The 19135-nt window shown below is 41.8% G+C and overlaps 2 protein-coding genes across 4 annotated transcripts in view; both read right to left on the bottom strand.

Annotated features, from left to right (window-relative positions):
- Positions 1-5879, bottom strand: part of PLA2R1 (phospholipase A2 receptor 1) — a 45062-nt gene extending 39183 nt beyond the window's left edge. Inside the window, exons 1-2 of one of the 3 annotated variants that reach the window (XM_075028591.1) lie at positions 5723-5879; positions 1872-2255 (exon numbers count right to left, since the gene is read on the bottom strand). In XM_075028591.1, coding sequence (XP_074884692.1) covers positions 1872-2255; positions 5723-5831 — 493 coding nt within the window. In that variant the 5' untranslated portion in view covers positions 5832-5879. Of the gene's footprint in view, positions 1-1871; positions 2256-3758; positions 4312-4882; positions 5018-5722 lie in introns of those variants that run through there. The other 2 variants (XM_075028593.1, XM_075028592.1) reach the window with 2 other exon arrangements.
- Positions 5880-14491: 8612 nt separating this feature from the next.
- The window catches only part of ITGB6 (integrin subunit beta 6), a 58296-nt gene continuing 53652 nt past the window's right edge, over positions 14492-19135 (bottom strand). Inside the window, exon 18 of the mRNA XM_075028590.1 lies at positions 14492-18304. Within this exon, the coding sequence (XP_074884691.1) occupies positions 18203-18304 (102 nt within the window). The 3' untranslated portion in view covers positions 14492-18202. The remainder of the gene's footprint in view (positions 18305-19135) is intronic.

Genomic DNA, 19135 nt, shown 5'->3' with positions numbered 1-19135 from the left:
TACTTATTTTTTGTTAGTCTATGACAGAAGAACAATTTAGCATTATTGCCCCTGCTCCTCTCACTCTTTATAAAGTGGATTTCTAATGTTTTTTCCATTCTCTTTGTCATTCTATGGGAAAGGAAATGTGAAAGACAAAGAAATATTAAATAAAGGTTCAAAAATAAGTTCTTACACCATGGGGAATAATAATCTAGCTAAAGAACTGATGTTACATACATCTGTTGTCATAACCAATTAATGCCTTATAAAGTATTTAAAATATTTTCCTGTTGTACTTTGAGCACCAAAATATTGAGAGAATCCAATGCAACTGAAAGCTGTAAAAGCTTTACCTCAGTGAGTGTCTCCTTAACCTCAGAGCTTCTACAAAATGTCAAAGAACCACAATCACACTTAGAACGAAATTGTTTGTCAAAGATCCCATGTTGATAGTCTAAAGATCAAAGTCCGTCAACTACAGAATCAGCATATACTACCCAGGTTCCTAGAGTTTTCCAGAGTTAATGGCTGGCTGCACACATATAAAGAAGCAGTTTACACATTGTAAATCCCCCTTACAACCTTCTGATATGAACAGATGATACAAAGAACATTGGTAAAAATAAATAAATAAATAAATCAGGATTGCTCCTCTGTCTGCCCGCTACCATGCTGCTAGCTACAGAGGTGCAAGGGATTACCTCAGTTCTGGCAAGAAATCAAATTCAACAGCTATAGACCTCTTACCACAGTCAAATACATTTTTTCTTTGAAGGTAGAGATGCTCCCCCAAAGGGGTGGACTAACAGGCTGGCTTGCATTTGCATGTGCATAAGCTAAGGTAGAAGAAGGAAAATAGAAATTGGAGGTGAAAGAGACTTTGCCAACGCAATTAATTCCTTTGCTCCTGAAACTAGGCTAGAAGCGCCTGCCTAAGGCTGACCATCTTCTCCCACATGTTGCAGTACTAGGGCTAAACCAGGTCTACTTTCATCTCGCTATGTGTACATAGCAAATGTGTAAGACTTTTTGTGGATTTAAATATCTTCCGTCTGGCCTTAATGAAAAACTCCACTAGGTTTTAAAGAAGAGGTTGGATGCTATAGTGCTTTCCCAGTTATCACAGGTCCCAAAGGAAGAACTTTGATGAGAGCAGAGGCCAAGCCCAGCTACAGCTACAGAGGAAACCACTGAGACCAGATCTGCACCCAGTTCAAACAGGGAGAATCAACAGCTCCGTTCTGAGACACACTGTGCAAACTTTAAGTCTTTCCTTCTACAGAAATGCCGAGGAAGGGGTCAAAGTACGGTCTCTCTGTTGCAGTTAGTAGTAAAAGGGTTTATCTTAGTCCTTATACCTGGAAAACTGTTCAGGTCTGCAGACCTGGATCTTGACATACATTCCTATGCCTTCGCTAGCTGTACAGCAGGATTAATCAAAAGCCTGATCTCTGCTCCCAAGTTTGGCACGTTCAGAGTCCAGGTGCTGAACGTTGCAAACATTCAGTTCATGCACACTGTGATTACAGGCTGATTTTCAGTGACGGGAATTCCAAATCCTTCATTATCTCTCTTTGGGTTTATCTGATAATGAAAGCTGCAGACAGGCAACGGCAAATCTTTAGTTCCCCTGTTTTATTTTATAGAGGATTTGAAATGAGCATTTCCTGGTTTGCAAGGATACTGGTGCTTTTTTGGGTCCTTACAACGGATAACGAAAAAAATCAATTGTGTGGTATGCTCACCTCAACCACTGCATATAAAACACCAAAATTTGGGTCCCAAACCACAACAGCAGCTGGAAGGGATCATAAGCACCTGACTTTGCTTCAAAAGAACTTTTGAAAACTTTTCCCATCTACACTTCTATGACAACATATTATTTTTACCTTGAAATGGGTGTTCACAAAGGTCTTCATCATAGGACATGTACTGTTGCCACTGGTCAGTAGATTTTTTTTTGGCCACAATACGATTGCTGTTTTCAACAGCCAATTTGTACTCTGATACACCAACTAATGCTTTTCCATCACAATTCCACCATAACGAGTATTGAGTTGAATCACATTCAAGCATACTTAACGGCTGTTCTGGTCTACTGATGTTCAGTCCTAGACAGGTACTTCTGCCTATGTTGAAAAGACGGCGATTGGATACCCATTTCCATAACATGTCTTTTGAGAGTTGACTGCAGTCTTCCAGAACAAGGCCAACTGTGTCCACTTTCATGCACAAGTTAGAGTCTTCACTTTGGATAATAAATATCCCTTTATCTGTAGGGGGAAAAAAAAAAAAAGTTTCAGTCTGTAGAATACTGCAATTGACCCAATAGTATCAAAAGACAAATGTTTTAGTTGGAGCTATTTAGGAAGAAAACTTAAAATATCCATCAGAATAACTGGCACTTCAGAAAGTAAGAGTACCGGTCTAAATTTACTGCCAGCTGGGTTTTTAACATGTACACCACTTGCAAGATTACAAAAATAAGGCTAGGTAGTATTTCTCAAGTTGGATAGCCGAAAAAACATCAGTCATGTTCAAAGAAAAAAAACCAGTGGTCACCAAGAAATACCCAGTAATGGAGTACAGTTTAAGAGTTACTTGAAGTCATATGTATATTGTAAAACAATTCTCTGGGGAGGACTGGAGAGTGCAATTAAAGTAAAAGCTAAAAAGTTTAAGGCTGACATTGCCATATTCTCTGCCATACTAATTCTTCACTCTCTGGAACTATAGAGGCAGAAAAGAAAATAGTTTGCATTGTAAATACGATACAGAAAGGGTAGGATTTATCTATACCATGAGAGCTGGTGGCCAAGGGTTAAAGTATGACTTCCCTATTGGATTCATATTGTTCAACCATACATGACTACCCTGGACCACAGCAGATGTTGTGGGGTTAGCCTGACATCCCGGCTTTCTTGGAATCATGTAGAAATTCACTGAACTATGTGACATCACATTATAAGTATGTGAAAAAACATCAGCCGTTTAACGTCTTGGGAGCAAATGTTTAACTGAGCATATAGACTGAAAAAAATGAGGGCAGCTGAGGAAGTGAAAATCAGCCAAATATAAACCTGTAACAGCTCAGCTATTCCATTCACTCTAAAATCCAGTGGTAATTAACCCACGGAGTTCCTCTCACATTATAGGTGAGATATTTATTTTATGCCTAAAGAGATTAGGCATTGAAAACCTGAGCAGCACTTCCACTTTGCCTTGAAATTTTACAGTGATGATTTCTGCCACGTGTGCTTTCTAGCCACTGTAATTCACTACACCTAACATCCTGAAGCAGTAACTATAATAAAAAAAACCACCTTTCAAACTGACATAGCCCACATCTAAAGAATGAGATGCAGAGGTCCACCCAGATACTGTGTCTGGGTTTAGTACATACAGTTTAGGTGTAGCTCTAGAAAAGAAAGATTTTTCAAGCAGCAGTGGGACAGTGCTGTGTAAGAGACAGATCAGCTCGCCAATACAATGTGCACAGAACAAGCAGAACAGAAAGGATATAGATTACGGAGAGGTTTTTGGTTACAGATTCTGCACAGAGCACATCAAGCAGTCTGATTTACAGAGAGGAGAGAGCCACGCTGCAGATGTACCACTGGTAACAGAGGCTGCTTTCTACATGGCTATAGACATCGATAGCTTGTGATGGTGTAGGAGCAGGCAAGCCCTTCTGACTGGCAGTAGGCGAGAATCAGCCTGTTACATGTAATTGCATCTCCCAGGCACCTAGCAGCTGCCCTGTGTTAAGTCCTTACCTGTTTGGGGCAGGGCAAGGTTCCTTTAATCCATCCTGTCTCTACAGCTCTCAGGTGCCTGAGCTCACTGAAAAACCATCAGACAACACTCTGTGACACATACCCAGCTGGGCCCTTTGCTTTTGAGTTTTCTGTGAAGTTGTGCAGTTTGTGCTGCTTTCATCCTTCTTATCTAACCCAATCCTCCATGGGTGACACAGGCGTCTCTATCTACATGGCCAGAAAGGGTTTCTGCCTCTCAGGCTAGGGTATGTCTTTCCCACAGCAGTCTTATCTTGGCTGACCAAGAAAATATACTGTTAATTTGCTAGATAAGTGGAAGCTGGGATGTTGTTAGCACCAGTAAACACTGATTAATGAGGTTAATTCACCATGATACTGGGATTCACACTTTAATAAACGTCTTATGCAAACTCCTAATCTACCTCCACGTTGACAGCACACAGCAGCTCCCATCCAGTAGCTTTCTGGGGTTGAGGGGAGCAACACCACAACCCAAAGATGAAGGATTCTCAACCTTTGAATGCCTTCATCTGTAAGGCTCTTAAGAGTTGCAATGACTGCTGAGAAAAGATAAGGGTCTTACACAGTCTACATAAATAACCCAGCTGGATGGTCTCTGTGAATAATAGCATCCTTTACTTTTTCATTCTGCAGCAACTTATGCCAAGAACGGCCAGACCGTAATTCTTGAGCCACACAGCCCCCTTCTGAATGTGGTTTTCGCTCCCCAACTACAAAATGCAATTAGCAAGAGAGCTGTGCTGGCCTGAGGACTGGCAGGTAACTGCCAGCTCAAGGCAAAAGTCAGACACGAGAGAGGGAAGGCTCAGTAACAGCTCCACGGGCCCCAGCTCAGCCCTCTCCTCAAGTGGGGCAATGAGACCACTGGAGCAATGCCAAGCCTTGGGAATGTCTCTAGGGCTCCCCTCCTTTCAGCCTGTGAAGCTACACCATCCATTTTACAGGTGCTCTCATTGAAGGGTTTTGTTACAAAGCTTCTAGGGTCGGGGAGGATTCTGTGCCCAAAATCCTGCAGATGAAGGGCTGTAAAGGGCTCTATAAACTTGCAAGCCCCAGAGGACCAAGGAGAAAAGGAGATAGCCTATGCTTTAGGAACTGACACAGTGGAGGAAGGCCTTTGGAAACATCCCACTTCTCCTACATCCAGGCTCCTCCATACGAGGACAAGGTGAAAAAATCTCCCAGAAGTGAAGCCTCAAGCTGACGTGAAGCCACAGTTGAAGAGCTGATAGCTGACCAGCACCTCTGAGTTCCTGTTTACTTAGGTTCAACACGGCTAACAGTGAATAAATGGCTGTAACAAAAGCAGAACAAGATATCTTCATTTCCTTTCTCCTCACCTCCCATTTCCTTCCTTCCCCCCCCCAAAAGCAGCAAGGATTGCTCATGTGGTAACAGAGAAAACAGCTGGAATTTATTGGAAATGAGAGAAAAATCACCTATATGCCCGCCAAGGTGCAAAGAAAGCAATGGCCAGCGGAATAATAAGCGGGGAGGACGAAAAGGGGCGCAGGCCAGAGCCAGCGGGGCAGGTTCGCAGGGGTTCAGTGCCTGTCCTCGGCCCCTCACGCCTCCAGAAGCCCTCACCCCTGTGCGGGGCAGGACCCTCACCCTGCCCAAACCCCCCTGGCCGGGGTCGGGCCGACCCCGGCAGGAGACTCGCCCCCGCCCTGACAGACACCTCCTGGCCGCCCACAGCGCTCAGAGCCTGTGGGGCAGACCCCGAGGCGGGAGGCCCGCGGGCCTCCCCACCGCTGCAAGCCCCGCACGGAGGGACGGCGCCGGGGCCGGGGGGAGAACGCCTCAGGCCGGCGCGGAGCGGGGACGACGGCGCCCCCCGACCCGCCGCGGGCCCCCCCCCCCCCGGGGTGCGCTCCCCGCGCAGCCCCCCCATTCCCTTCCCTCCCCTCCGCGGGCCGCCCCCCGGAGGCGTCACTCACTCCGAAGGGAGGGCACCTCGTCGGGGCTGAGGGCGGCGGCCCCCCGCGCCGGGCCGCGGCCGCCGAGCAGCAGGCAGCACGCCAGGAGCCGCAGCCGCACGCCCAGCATCGCCGCGGCACTGCGCCCACCCGCTCCCGGCTCCGCGGCACCGGCCCCGCCGAGCCCTGCCCCGGGGAGGGCAGAGGAGCGATCCCACCCCGGCGGCGCCCCGCGGCGGGGAGGAGGGGCGGCCCGGCCCGGGGCGGAGGGGCGGCGCGGCGAGGCCCGAGGGCTCCCTCCCCGCGGCGGCGGGAGGGGCGCAGGGGAGGGGGCGGCAGCCACCCCGCGGCCGCCCGCCGAGCAGTTCGCCCCCGCGCGTCCCCGGCCGGGCGTGGAAACGCCGCGCATGCAGCTCGGGCCGCGTCAGGGCTGTGGATTGAAGCGGACAAAAAGCCCTGTACGACTCTTACTTTCCGTCTGAAAACACTTACTGCACGCGAGGTGCTCTTACCCTAAAAAGAGCCAGCAAATGCACGGAGCGCCCCCAGCTTTACAGACCCCAGTCAGAGACTTGGGTTTTTGGCTGGGTCAGCAGCTTGTCAGCTCGAAGTCATTTTACGTTTTGGCGTGGGGGAAAATAATTGCCTTCTCCCGTTTTGTTCGTCTCTGTCTTCAGTCGAATATTTGCAGGAGCTGCCCCACTTGGGTTGAGTTCCAGTTTTGCAGGAGCTGCCCCACTTGGGTCGAGTTCCAGTTTTGCAGGAGCTGCCCCACTTGGGTCGAGTTCCAGTTTTACAGAATCTATGAATAGGGCAGGGAATGTTGAAAGCAGAACCTCCGGCTTAAAGATAGAGTAGTTTTACTGGAATCAGCAGGACGGTTCATTTTTAATCTGCGTAAGCATGTTTCTGCATTGTTCTTTATGCATAGCAGACAACTACATAAATATATATAAGTGTATACATAAATGTATAAAAATAAATGTACAGTGTCGGGGCATAACTGAACTGAGCCTCTGTTCCCCCGTGTCCACCTCAATCGTGTTACAAGGATGGAAACAAACCTCTGGGCTTGGGGGGAGCTTCTCGCTGGTAGTTTGGTAGAGGAAGGAATCAAAAAGCAACTGAAGCCAAACACTTGGAAAGAAGCAGAAAACTGGAGGGGGGTTTCCCAGTTTAACAGATGATAAAAACGTCTGGCAGAGCACAAACAGCAGGAAACATTCCTGAACAAGCTGTTCTAGAAGTGACCTGACTTTGCAAGACAGAAGGGTTGTCACTCTCAAGGAACGGTAGTGCACCTCTCGGGAAAGCTGCAGCTTTCAGGGAATTTCAGATTCTGAGAGAAAATGAGCCATTTATGAAATTCTGGCTGCTCAGAACTGTCTACATCTCTTCGGGAGTATTTGGCCACTGCTTTTGAGTACTGAGCTCCAGGAAAGGGCTCTCTTGCTTCAGAACTTGCTTCTGGGTCACACTGAGACATCACGCTGTGTTTATGGTTCTGCATTGAAAAATAAAGGCGCCAGTGAGCAAAAATGAGGCTGCTCTGGGCTGTGGGAAGGGGCCCCACCTCAGGTGGATTTTTCTGCTCATTTTACTAAGATCAAAGTAAGCATGTGCTGATTACAGATTCCTAATAATGAACATATCAACAGTGCTTTTGTAAATATTTTAGTAAATGCAAATTAGCAACTTATTAATTCTGAGTAGTTTTCCTTGCTTCTTTTTTTTCTTTGATATTCAGATCTTCGTCTTTGACTAAGCAGTTTTTTACTGTCTTGAATCTATTCTGTTCTTACTAATGTGGTAAATCCTTTCTACTGCAGCTGCAGTTATACTGGCCTGGGTATTTATACTACTTAAATATACCAGTAAGACATCTTTGCTGGCATAGTGACTTGTAAAACCAACATGGTTGGCAACATTTTCTGGTCAACTTGATGACATACTTTATATTATTCTGCACATTAAATTGTATAACTCTCCAAATTTATTTGTTTGTTTGTTTGAAGCTTTACCTGTCTTCCTTCAAGGATTTGCTGTAGTGATCTGGCTCCTTTATTTCATTTTCTGTCTGAAACCCACTTTTTGTACATATTTTTCTCTTCATTTTTCTGTCGATGATCTGTTCTCTTTCTGTATACTTGGACCCATATATATATATATATATATGCACTTGTCTGAGCTGATCTGCCTTTGCTATTAGGTTCTCTACACAGGTGTTCAATACCTTCCCCTGTCTTTGTTTAGACATTAGCCCAGCCTTCTGTATGACACCTATACACAGATATAAGCCCAGTGTGCATTCATGGCCCTCATCCATAAATACAAGCCCTCATCAAATTCACACTAATTTCATTTTCTCACAAACCCATTGCTTTTCCAAGGCACACACAGATCCAGTGTGTCATGTGCTCAGCATCTCACGCAGTCATTTCTGTTCATAATCTGAAGTCTGAAGGCAGGTCTTTTTTTTTTTTTTTTTCCTACCAGCCAGAATGGGAATACCAAACCAGAGAATAGCCAGGAAGAAAAAGCAGGACCAAAATTGCTTGCATTAGCTGTGCCCAGCAAGCAACAATTCCATCTTTTTCAGAGGCACCATCCTAGATCCTGTTTAGCTCTGAAAAGTGACTGTTCCCAGGCACCTCGGGTCAACTCCCAAGTTTGTATTCATCTTCCCTTTCACTTAAAAGTTTTCGTGTTTACTCCAGACACAGAACTACTCTCATTTATCAGCTCTGCCACTCCAGTTACACCTGCCTACAGGCACTACAGGCACTGCTTCCACCTTCACTACCTCCTCTGTCACATCCCATGCCCACCAACACCCCTTTTCCTTCTGGCAGCCCTGCCTGCGTGTTTCTGTTACACCACTCCCTCCTCCCACGCTCCCAGGCAATCACTGCGGCTGCCAGGCTCTGCAGTTTCAGACCCCATCAGCCCACATCGGGTCAGACGGTCCTACAGGACAGCTTATACTGGCCAGTTGCAGGTTAACTGAAATCCCTAGTTGCAAACTGCCAGCTTTATGTTCACTAGTCAGAATATGTTTTGGGTTTTTTTTCTAAATGTGACTCTAAGTTTTGTTAGCTCTTCATAGGTTTAGGCTAGGCTAGAAACTTCTTTTTCCAAAGTGAAAAACTCCCTTCTAAGGGTGACACCAAGAGCATTAATTACAGCCTTATGCTTCTAAAACTCTGCTACACAGCTGCTGTTACTACATGGGCATGAAGTGGAGAGAGTAACTACCTATGGAGCTGTTACTGTGCCACCTGAGCCACCCCCTGGTGAATCCTCACCTTTCCAAGCCCTCCGCCCCACCTCTCCCAGTAAAAGCTCACCTGACACAAATCTAGAATACTTTGTTATAGTATAGATGCTTTAATATTGGGTAGAAATTTTCCTGTTACTATAAATCTAGCATGTCAGACTGGCTGTTGATTGGCAGTAGTATCAAATTCAATAGCAGACAGACATTCATATAATCCATCTGATGTAGCATTAAGGGAAAAAAATCCGATACTGCAATACATGCAATAAAACAAAACTGGCTAGTGGGTCCAGAGCTGCCTCTGGCCTGTCCCCGTTAGCTTTTCAAAGCCTATCTTCACCTTATCCTTTCCTTTTGAGATCCTTGGCACAACCATAACTGCTATGTCATTCATCCTTCCATGTAACACAGTAATTTTTTTGCCATTCTTGTTGTTTTCTCATGAGGGTTGTCTTTCCACACTTACCCAATACAGTACTGCGTGGAAAATCTGCCTGCCTTACTGGTATTTTGCCCATGTTCAAGGCTTTTAAGCAAATCCTCATTTCACTAATACACCAATACCATGCATTTCACATAATTTTAACTACCTGCAGCTAAAGCAAAAATACACATATGCTTATAAATTACACACACTGCAGTTCCAAATGCCTCTCAGCAGTGAGGCCAGAAGGACATGGGTAAAATAGAGGGTGAAGAGTTCTTTGCAGCATCCCGAGCACACTTTCAGCATCTCTGCAGGGAACGCCAAGAAAACAGGGAAGTGGCTGTGGCTCTCTCTTACCCTTTGAACATCCTCTCTTGCACTCCTTGAGGGGAGGGACGCTACCATGTTGTGCAGGGAACAGTCTTGGATTTTCCCTTGATTGCTGTTTAGTGAACTTCTGAGAAAAGCCATTGTTAGGTCAGGACTTTGGATCAGTAGAGCAAAACTAAATCACACTGGCACCGTAGAAAGGGGAATTACATGCAAAGAACAAATATTCAGTAGAGCTCCATTTTTGGCTGCAGTCTTCATGCTGCTTTTAACTACTTCTGCTCCCAGCTGCCCAATGTCTTAGTGTGTTGGCCTAGACAGCCTATGCCTAGAGATATTTTCCAAAGTCTTCCTAACCCTGTTAACTAGTGCAGGTTTACAGAGCTCAGAACCGTAACGTACAGCTGATGCACTGGTTAAAAGCATTTCAAGAATTTGTCACATAACTGATCTTAGTGATTAACTTAAATTTTCAACTCTGGCAAACAAGCTAATTTATTACTTAAAATGTAAGCATTTATGTGCTTATAATGACTTCAAGCCCTTGAATATGCCCACCTACACCTATAAGGTAACTGACACATGTAAGTACTTTGCTAACCTAGGGTCAGTGTGCTTAAAACATACATGGCTGCCATCAAGGGAGCTTTCCATTGTTAGTACTGTTATAGTGAAATCAGCAGTAGAATAAGACAATTTTTGCAAAGATTTGCCACAAAAGAGTAGTTGGTGTGTTCGCAAGAAAATCCGTTAATGTTAGACCGTAGACTTGTTTACCAAACAAACGTATGACTGATTGTACTCAATATCAGAAATTACGTATACTGTGATCAACAAATATTACACTTTTTAAACAAACCAATAAAGCCATCATTTAATTGCCTAGAAGACATTTTAGAATAACTATAAATAACCATAAAACTTTCACAGCTTTTGTTTCATGGTTTAAATGCACCTGAGAGACTGATAGGTTTCTCTGTGTTTCTTAATCATATGTGAACAGGTCTGTAGGCAAAACCATTCCTGATTTGTTTGGCCAGATGTGTCCTCTACCCCGTGCTAACCAATGCCTTAAGGACAACCCCTCTTCATTTTGTCAGAACGAAGCTTCATAAATCAGGGTAGTAGGGAATAAGCAGGTTCCACTACAAAAAATGGGAGTGGGCAGTGAATCATCGAGGACACTTTTTATCAGCTCCAGGAAAACTGATGCTTTCAAGCACAAGTCCTTCAGTCAGCGTGTCCCCTCCACGTCTTCCCTGCAAGGCAGCACAGCAGGAGTCCAAGCCCGCCGTTGCCGGTCTCCAGCGGCCACCTCCAAAACGCCTCTTGCCGGTCCCGTTGCCTCACTGTGCATCCTGCTGATCTAGGGGTGTCTGAAACAGGAGCATGTCCGTGAGCTGGGCTTGGCTTCGGCATAAACTGGAGTGGGCAGAAGTGAGGGTTGGGACTAGCCTTAAGCTTTGTCATTTACTACGAGACTAAGAACGATGACTTAGGAAGGACAGACAACCTCTAACAAGTACCATCAATCTAGTCGGAAAAAAAGACTTGACTGGGTGTAACATTCAGAACAAGGATATACACTTGCAGAAATTCTAGGGCATAATGCGTACCCGGTGCTGACATGACTTCACAGGTTGGAAGAGGGTGTGCCTTTGCACCTTGTACATTCCTTCTCAGAAGAGTTGATCTTATTTTCCAGCCGTGCATATGCATTTAGACTCAGAAATGCTACAGCTAATGGAAACCTTTACTGTATTCATTAGAGAATGTGCACACAGAGAAACCCAAAGCAATTTTACTTTGCCTCTTTCCTTTAACCAATTTCTTTCCGGGTGGAATAATTTTTGCATTAGATACCTTACTTTGTATTCAATAAAAATGCATAGACATTTATTTTTTTGTTTTCTTCAATATTTTGTTTTGTGGTAAATCAGATATACAGTCAGTCTCATATTAGAGGATCTAAGAACCAGGATTTAAGAAAGTCTGGAAGCCAGAGCTCCCATTGGCTTCACACAGTGGTAGAATCTGTCTTCATTACTTATATAGTTATATTTTATATTATATCCACACACAGACATACAGATAGGCACCAGGGAACCGCTTGTTAAAATTTCTGCGTTCCTCTCTGAATTTTATGCTGGTAAGACAATAGAAAAAGCAAAAATGTTTTTCCTTTGCATCCTTCCATGCCCAAATTGAAAATTTGTTAACAAGCACAAGAAATGAAATTAGATTGATAAAACCCAACAATCTCTAGTCACTTCTCATTTCAGGTAGGAGGAGAATAATGTTTGCTGGTGGATTGTTCCTGTGAAAGAACTGGACACACGTTTGCAAGAATAGCATCATTTCACTGCAGGGAAATTCTGTTTATTATCATGAGGCTGCAAATGTGCAGTCAAAAAACTTCAGTGCTTTAATTGCAATAGAGTAGATGCTCTGACTATGAGTCACTGAAAGGCTCTAACGACTTTCTATACAGAGAAAGGCAGGAAAATTCCCAGCTATTCATCTTTTGCCTCCTTTATCTCCTTAGAATCTCAACATGGAAGAACTCAAAATTTAATCTAAATTAATTAAATCGGTGACTGTACAGCAAACCACATAAACTGAATTAAACATGTTCAGACACTCTTGTCTTTACTTTGGAATAAAGATTAACTAGATTAAGACCAGTCCAATTCAAAGTGAACATTGTCTACAGAGTTTTCTGTGGATTATCCAGCCCACAATAAATTCCTAGACATATTTTGGAATGAGTTTCCTGACTGCTGCTAGTGGACAAACCCTAAGGGACAGTCATCCCACAAGCTCTTTTGGGATGCCGACTAATCACCCACAGAAAATACTATGTTCAGTGAGAAGCCTCTCTCTCTGGTAAAGCTCTTTATCTGCCAGATTCAGAGAACATCAGACCAGGAATCCAAAACCTGTACATCTATGGGAGGGAGATGTTGAACTGGTTTCTTGTAGCTGCTCTCCCAGACAGCTTGAAGCAGTAGCTGCAAGTACTGTAGGATGAATAAGAGAGATACAGACCACTGTGTCTGTAAAAAGTTAAATTGTCTTGCTTGACCATGGTTCCTTTGATTATCACCTTCTGTGTTGGCTCATGATGTGTTACCACAGAGCACTTTCTCTCCCTGCAGACGTGGGGCGGGGGGGGGGGGGGGGGGGGAAGTTTGTCAAAAGTTTTTGTAACAATTCATTCATTTTAAGGATTTCTAGGACTCTTAGCCTCAACTGTTCTTTTCCTGGTTTGATGTATTTTCAGGCTTAATTTCTCCATCACCTTTGAGACTATTGGTGATTTTGTTGCTGTTGTTGCTTTTTGTTTGTTTGGTTTGGTTTTCCTGTTTGGTTTTCCTGTTTGGTTTTCCTGTTTGGTTTGGGGGGGGGTGGTGTTGTTTTAATTTCTTTTTTTTTTTAATCTCTCCTTTTTCAAATCTACTGTAACCTAAAGTAGAAGCAACTGAGAGCTTGTTACATTGTAATTATACTGTAATTATAGGTCTGATTTTTAAGTCAGTTGAGAGTTTTAGAGAAAGCAAGTTTTAACCTCTCACCTAAGAAGATCAACAGGAGATACAATTTGCCTTTGAACTAGAGTTATTAACTTTGAAGCCCAGAGTTGGTGGTACACACTTTTCCAAACACAGGTAACATCCAACTGCTGAACACCAAATAGAAATTCCCTGTTTCTTTATACATGAAGAACTTGGGTTTATTTACACTCCTACCTATTCTAAATGTGGAAACAGTAATAAAAAAACCAACTGTTGAGGAAAATTACCTTGTGGAAAAATGGCTTTTAAAAAACCCAATACATCATGCCTTGGGAACTTCATCTATGTGAATACAGAAATGTCTTGAAACTGTTTCAGATTGTCTGATTTGATTAAAAATAAATCTAAACTGTAGTGTAAATAGCACAAGGAAGGGAGAGGTCGCAATGAAAATTAGGTTTTGGTTCTCTCTGCTTTTGCATGGTGACTGGTAGAAGAGAGAGACTGAGCCAGCTTCAAGAAACAAAGTTCTCATCTACCAAGATCTTTGAAAGGCCAAACCCTTTGTATTTATCTAATCTACACTATCTGTCATTATTGTGCTTTTGTTGCTATCCATCAATATTAGCTGATATGTATGTCAGTGAAAACACAGAGGAAAAATTTCTAAGCACAAACCATTCCTAAAAACAAACAAAACCAAAAAAAGTATAGACTTTTGGGGTTAGAATACATTCTAAATTACATGCCATAAATATACATTATGCAATTGTATCAGTTTCAGTTTTCACAATCCACTGTGAAATGCAAGAGAACATGATCTTCTTGTGTGCCTGGAGAATACAATAGACTTTACAGTTCTGTCAAGGGTGCAGAGGAATGTTCTTTTCCTCAGAGCAGGAAATTAGCAGACATCAAAATACACGACTTTTCATTATAGGAAGAAAAGAATTAAAGAGATTAAAGAGAATATATGCACTTTGCCATGTAGTTCCAAAAAGATATTACTGCTGTTACATTTATGGAATGGATGGATCTTTAGCTTTAAGGAAGTTGTGCAATTTCAGGATCGCTGTATAAAAGAATGCCATATGTAATCAATCAGAGTTCCAGAAATAGGTTGCTTACAGCATTCATCCATTAACTCATTTCCTTGAAAAGTAAAAGGATCACAAATAGAAGAAAATCCAGACATCAAATCTCATGTGCTGTCTTAAAAAAGGTGGGAGAGGGGTTATAAAATAAGCTCTAGGGTATGCCAAAGCATGAGAAATTTGCTAAGATTCATCAAATCATGTGAAAACAATGATAAAGACACATGCCAAAATGGAAAATGAAGAAAGAAGAATAAAAGTATATTAAAAATGCATTCAATTTTACAATCTTTATTCAAGGTTAAATAACTCCTTTTTTTACAGAAACAAGTTGAGGCATTTACCTGTTTCTTTCAAATAGACTAAGATAAAAATTGCCTCTTTTTTTTTTGTTTTTAGATTGTGTGTGACAAGTTTTGTGGGGCAATAACTCCCTTACGCCCACTGCAAAACAAACCTTGAATTTCTGTATAAAGGCAGACATGACATGGAGAGTATTGCACTTGACATCTGAGTCTCGTATCCCAGACTCATTACCCACTAGTTATATTACAAAACAAAGTTGAATGCAATCTGGACATATACAATACAGGTTAACATGCAACTTTTATAAATCAAATGAAAAATTATCCATTTAACGTACATTACTGAAATTACCATTCTACAGGGTGTAAAAGATACACAAATACCATAAAATTGCTAATGATTATTCTTTTATTCAGTTTAACTCTTCAGTGAATAGAAGTATTACTATTAAAAAAAAGTTTTGGCCACTCTCAAGGTCCAGCCTCAGGTCAAAACAATATTCATGAAAACAGCAGAAAGACTTTTTTCATCCCACTCACCACACACAAACCCACTCATAATTTGGTGGAGAAAAAAAAAGGAAAAGATGAAATTTGGTACAAATGCTACACAATAAAAATAATATAGTTAATAAAAATAGATGAACACCACTCTTGTTTCTAGGGTGAATGCCAAGTGAGATCTTGAAAGTTCTTGAAATCTGGGAGTTTAGTCAAAATTCATGATCTAAATTAATGCTGTTAAAAGGACGGCTCATATGAATGAGCCTAGTTCTTTGATATCCCTCAATAATAGAGACCTTCCTCACCAAGACCACCTATTTTCTCTCTTCTGATGAATTCTTAATTATTTGAGTGATTTCCATCCTGATGATTTTGAAGATGCACAGAACATTTTAGTACAGTCAGTCACAGCCGGGAAATTGCAAAACATACTGCCTGATTTCTGTACATCTTTGATAAATTGGAGAGAGATTGCTAGGAGAAGTAATTGGACTGTAAACATTGTCTACATACCAAATGGGATCTTTGCTGATGATCAGAAGATGGAAGTGATGGGAAAAGAGCGAGTAGCTTTGTGAAATGAAATCTCCTGTAGGAACAGGGAATGTAGGCCACCAAGCGTTTGACAGGAAATGTGAACACCGCTTTGTTAATAATGTTTGAATACTAAAATGTATTTCAATATTGAAATGGGTGACTTGCAGAAGAAAGTATTTCAACCCTAATATTGAGCAGCAGAATCAGCCTTCTCAGAAACAGAACTTAAAAGGTATTTAATAAACAGTATAGATTTAAAGTAATAAAAATATTTTCATTTCTTCCAGGAAAGTTTGTCATTTGATGACTTCTACATGAAAAACAAAAGAGTAACAGATAATTTACATGGCCTAAATCCCGAGTTCCCTAGTTCCTTAGGCAATCCTGACCCAAGTGGAACCTGAGACAGAATCCAGGGGTCAGCTTTGCCTCCCATGAGTTTATCCATGTGCTAGGGAAACAGGATTTGGTCCCACATGTAACTTGCACTGACATATGTGGAAGTCCAGTGGTTGGAAGGGCTGCAGATGCAAGCCTTTGACTGTGCACAGTTTCCACTATGAGAGATGCAGGAATACTGAAGAGTACAGATGTGAACCTGTAATTAATCTGTTCCAGTTTAATGACAGCCATCATTTCTTTCACACTGCAATAATTTTGTATTTAATATGTGATTATAGCATCACCTTCTTTCCAAAGGCATCTGATACTGTTTATTTTTCTTTGCACAGAAATATATACTATAGGTTCTAATCCACTAATAGACAGTATTAACCAGTTTGTTTAAACAAAACAATCTTTGTAAACCAAAACTAATAGTTTCACTGAAACTAGATCCTCATCTGTAGCCATTGACTCCAGTAGTCTTTGGATCAGGCCCTAAAACAGGCATGGGTCAGAGCTAGCTAATATATCAGTCTCGCATCCAGGAGTTGTAGAGGATACAGAGACTAAAGTTGCACAGACTTTGTAAATATTTATTACAAAATGGACATCAAGTTTTTTAGATCAAATATATGATTTACCATAGGGAATGTACATAATTGCTTGTCTGTGACTGTGTCGATGCACCTTTGATTTCTAGGTCTTCTTTTGTAAGTACATTCATATGTACGTTTGGACCATCTGTTCCAGAATACTAAAAAATGCGGAGGAAAAGTGATATTAAGGAGTAAAGTATATTATTGTTCACTTAAAATAGTCCAATGTTTTAATTGTTTATGCCAGCATGTTAACTGATTTGGGGGGGCTTTTTATTTCCTAGTGCTATGCATGATAACAGCATTACAATTTAAGAATTTATGGCAAGTCATTACTAACTAGCTAAAACTGAGATTAAAAATACTCACTAACATAATAGAAATTAATATGAAGTGGAATCCATAGATCTATTTGTTGCTTAGTTTGGAAAAAACAAACAAACAAACAAATAAAAAAAAACCCCAAAACCAAACCAGCCCAAAAGAGCTGAATACATTATTTCACACATGAATACATGGTTTGGCTGCTGGGCATTGAAAGAACTTCACAATTTTGGATACATCAGCAAAAGACTACTGTCTTTGTGTGTGATACTGAGTCTTTGCGTGTGAACTTTTCACGCATGTAAAGGGCTCCTGCAACGGTCCAGCATGTGAGGTTTATTTTGAGTGCCTAAACAGGATGTAAATGGTGAAATGGAGTTCTGGTAATCCTCTGGTTTAAAGTTTCTTTACTGGGGTTTCTAATTTACAAATATTTCTCTTTTGCTCTGGGTCCTCTCTACTAGAATTTAAAGGAAAGAGGAGGGGAAGAAAAGGCAGTCTATGCCTAGTACAGAAAACAACTCTGCAAGTGAATAAGGGCTTGATTTAGCTTTCCCTGAGATAACCCCAGGGACTGCGTTCTTAAACAACATCAAACAGCAACAAGGACAAGGAAATAGGGAAACAGGACAAGAAAGAAGAGTTAGAGAGGAGATGTTTCTGTATACCTTAGATGCACAGAAGATAGGAAATAACACTCCTTGTTTCTGATGAAAAACTATTTAGTCACACAGGTGATATGAGGAACCTCTAACCTCAGTAGTTTAAGCAGCATTCATGAAAAGAATATTTTTTTAAATTTAAACCAGTCCACCAAATAGACTGGTACAAATACATTCCTAAACACAAATATATGGGATTGTGTGTATGAACAAAGTAGTATAGAGCTCATTGTATATACCTAATTTCACAAAAATAGGCTTACACATGATAATTTTTAATCCTCAGTATTAACGAGAAAATTAAAAATATTTGTGATGCTATTTTTTTAAGATGGGGTGCTTTAATATTAAAGGGGGAGGTTTAATATTTCTACTAACCTTTACCACTAATATGTTATCTATAGTTTTCCCAACACAAGATATATTTTCTCTAACAGAATGATTATACCACTGCAATGTGCAAACAAATATCCCATAATCAGCTGAGAAGAAACAAGTGGGTTTAGATTTTCTACCAGTCAAACTAAGTTTGTAGTGTCGGAGGTGCTAACAGAAATCTGCAGCCATGGCCCCTTTTTGCTTTTCTTGGTTCTTGTAAGTTACATTTTTAAAAGTGGTTGTTGAGCCTCTGTACAGTGGATTTGTTTCCTAAAAAAAAACCAAACAAAAACAGAAGAAATGGGAGTCATGCACTGTTTAACTCATCTTGCCACTGCTTCATCTGCGAGCAGATGTAGTTGCACAGAACTGCCTTGAGCGTACCTCTTCAGCAAAGGGATCATTTTGGTCCATGATTCCTGACCCCGCATTATGATATAGGTTGTACATGCACCAGCTAGTACCACTCTGCTTCCTAATGTGCAAAAGAAGATGATTTGTACTCTATTTCATGAGAAAGTCGGGCCAGACATCTGCCTGGCCCAGCAACGTGTTCCCAACAGCAGGCAACACAGGCTGCCCATGGAAAAGCTGACACACATTTCACAAAGCTCTTGGGTCAGAGGGGATGTCCTCTTTCTATGGATTTGTCTGTAGACATTTTGAATCCATGCAAACTTTTATCATCCAGAATATCTTTGGAAATGAATCATATGCCCTAAGCAGGTGTTGTGTAATGATATCTTCTGGCTTCTTTGGAGCCTGCTATCTCACTGTGCTTGCTTGGGAAAAGTCAGTGAACAGATGTCCATCTTCAATTTCCCCAGTCATAATTTTATAGACCAGTAACGCACCCTCCTCCCACTGTTTCTTTTCCCTAGTGAGGACTTCTGGTCTATTCTTTGTACAGAAGTAATTTTGCACCTTTGGTCATTTTAGAAGAGCCTTCAGCAGCTCGCTCACATTCCAAGCCACTGAAATTCAGACTGGTCTATATGAGGCAGCACAAACCAGTCTAAGGGCAGGAACATGCTTCCCTTCGTATCTGCCTCCCGGATTAAAGTAATGCACATCATCAAACAATACTTTATCAAATATGTC

This window comes from Buteo buteo, chromosome 5, assembly GCF_964188355.1.
Source record: "Buteo buteo chromosome 5, bButBut1.hap1.1, whole genome shotgun sequence".
NCBI classification, from domain to species: domain Eukaryota; kingdom Metazoa; phylum Chordata; class Aves; order Accipitriformes; family Accipitridae; genus Buteo; species Buteo buteo.
Note: the sequence above shows the minus strand (reverse complement) of the source record. Positions and strands in the feature narration are given on the sequence as shown.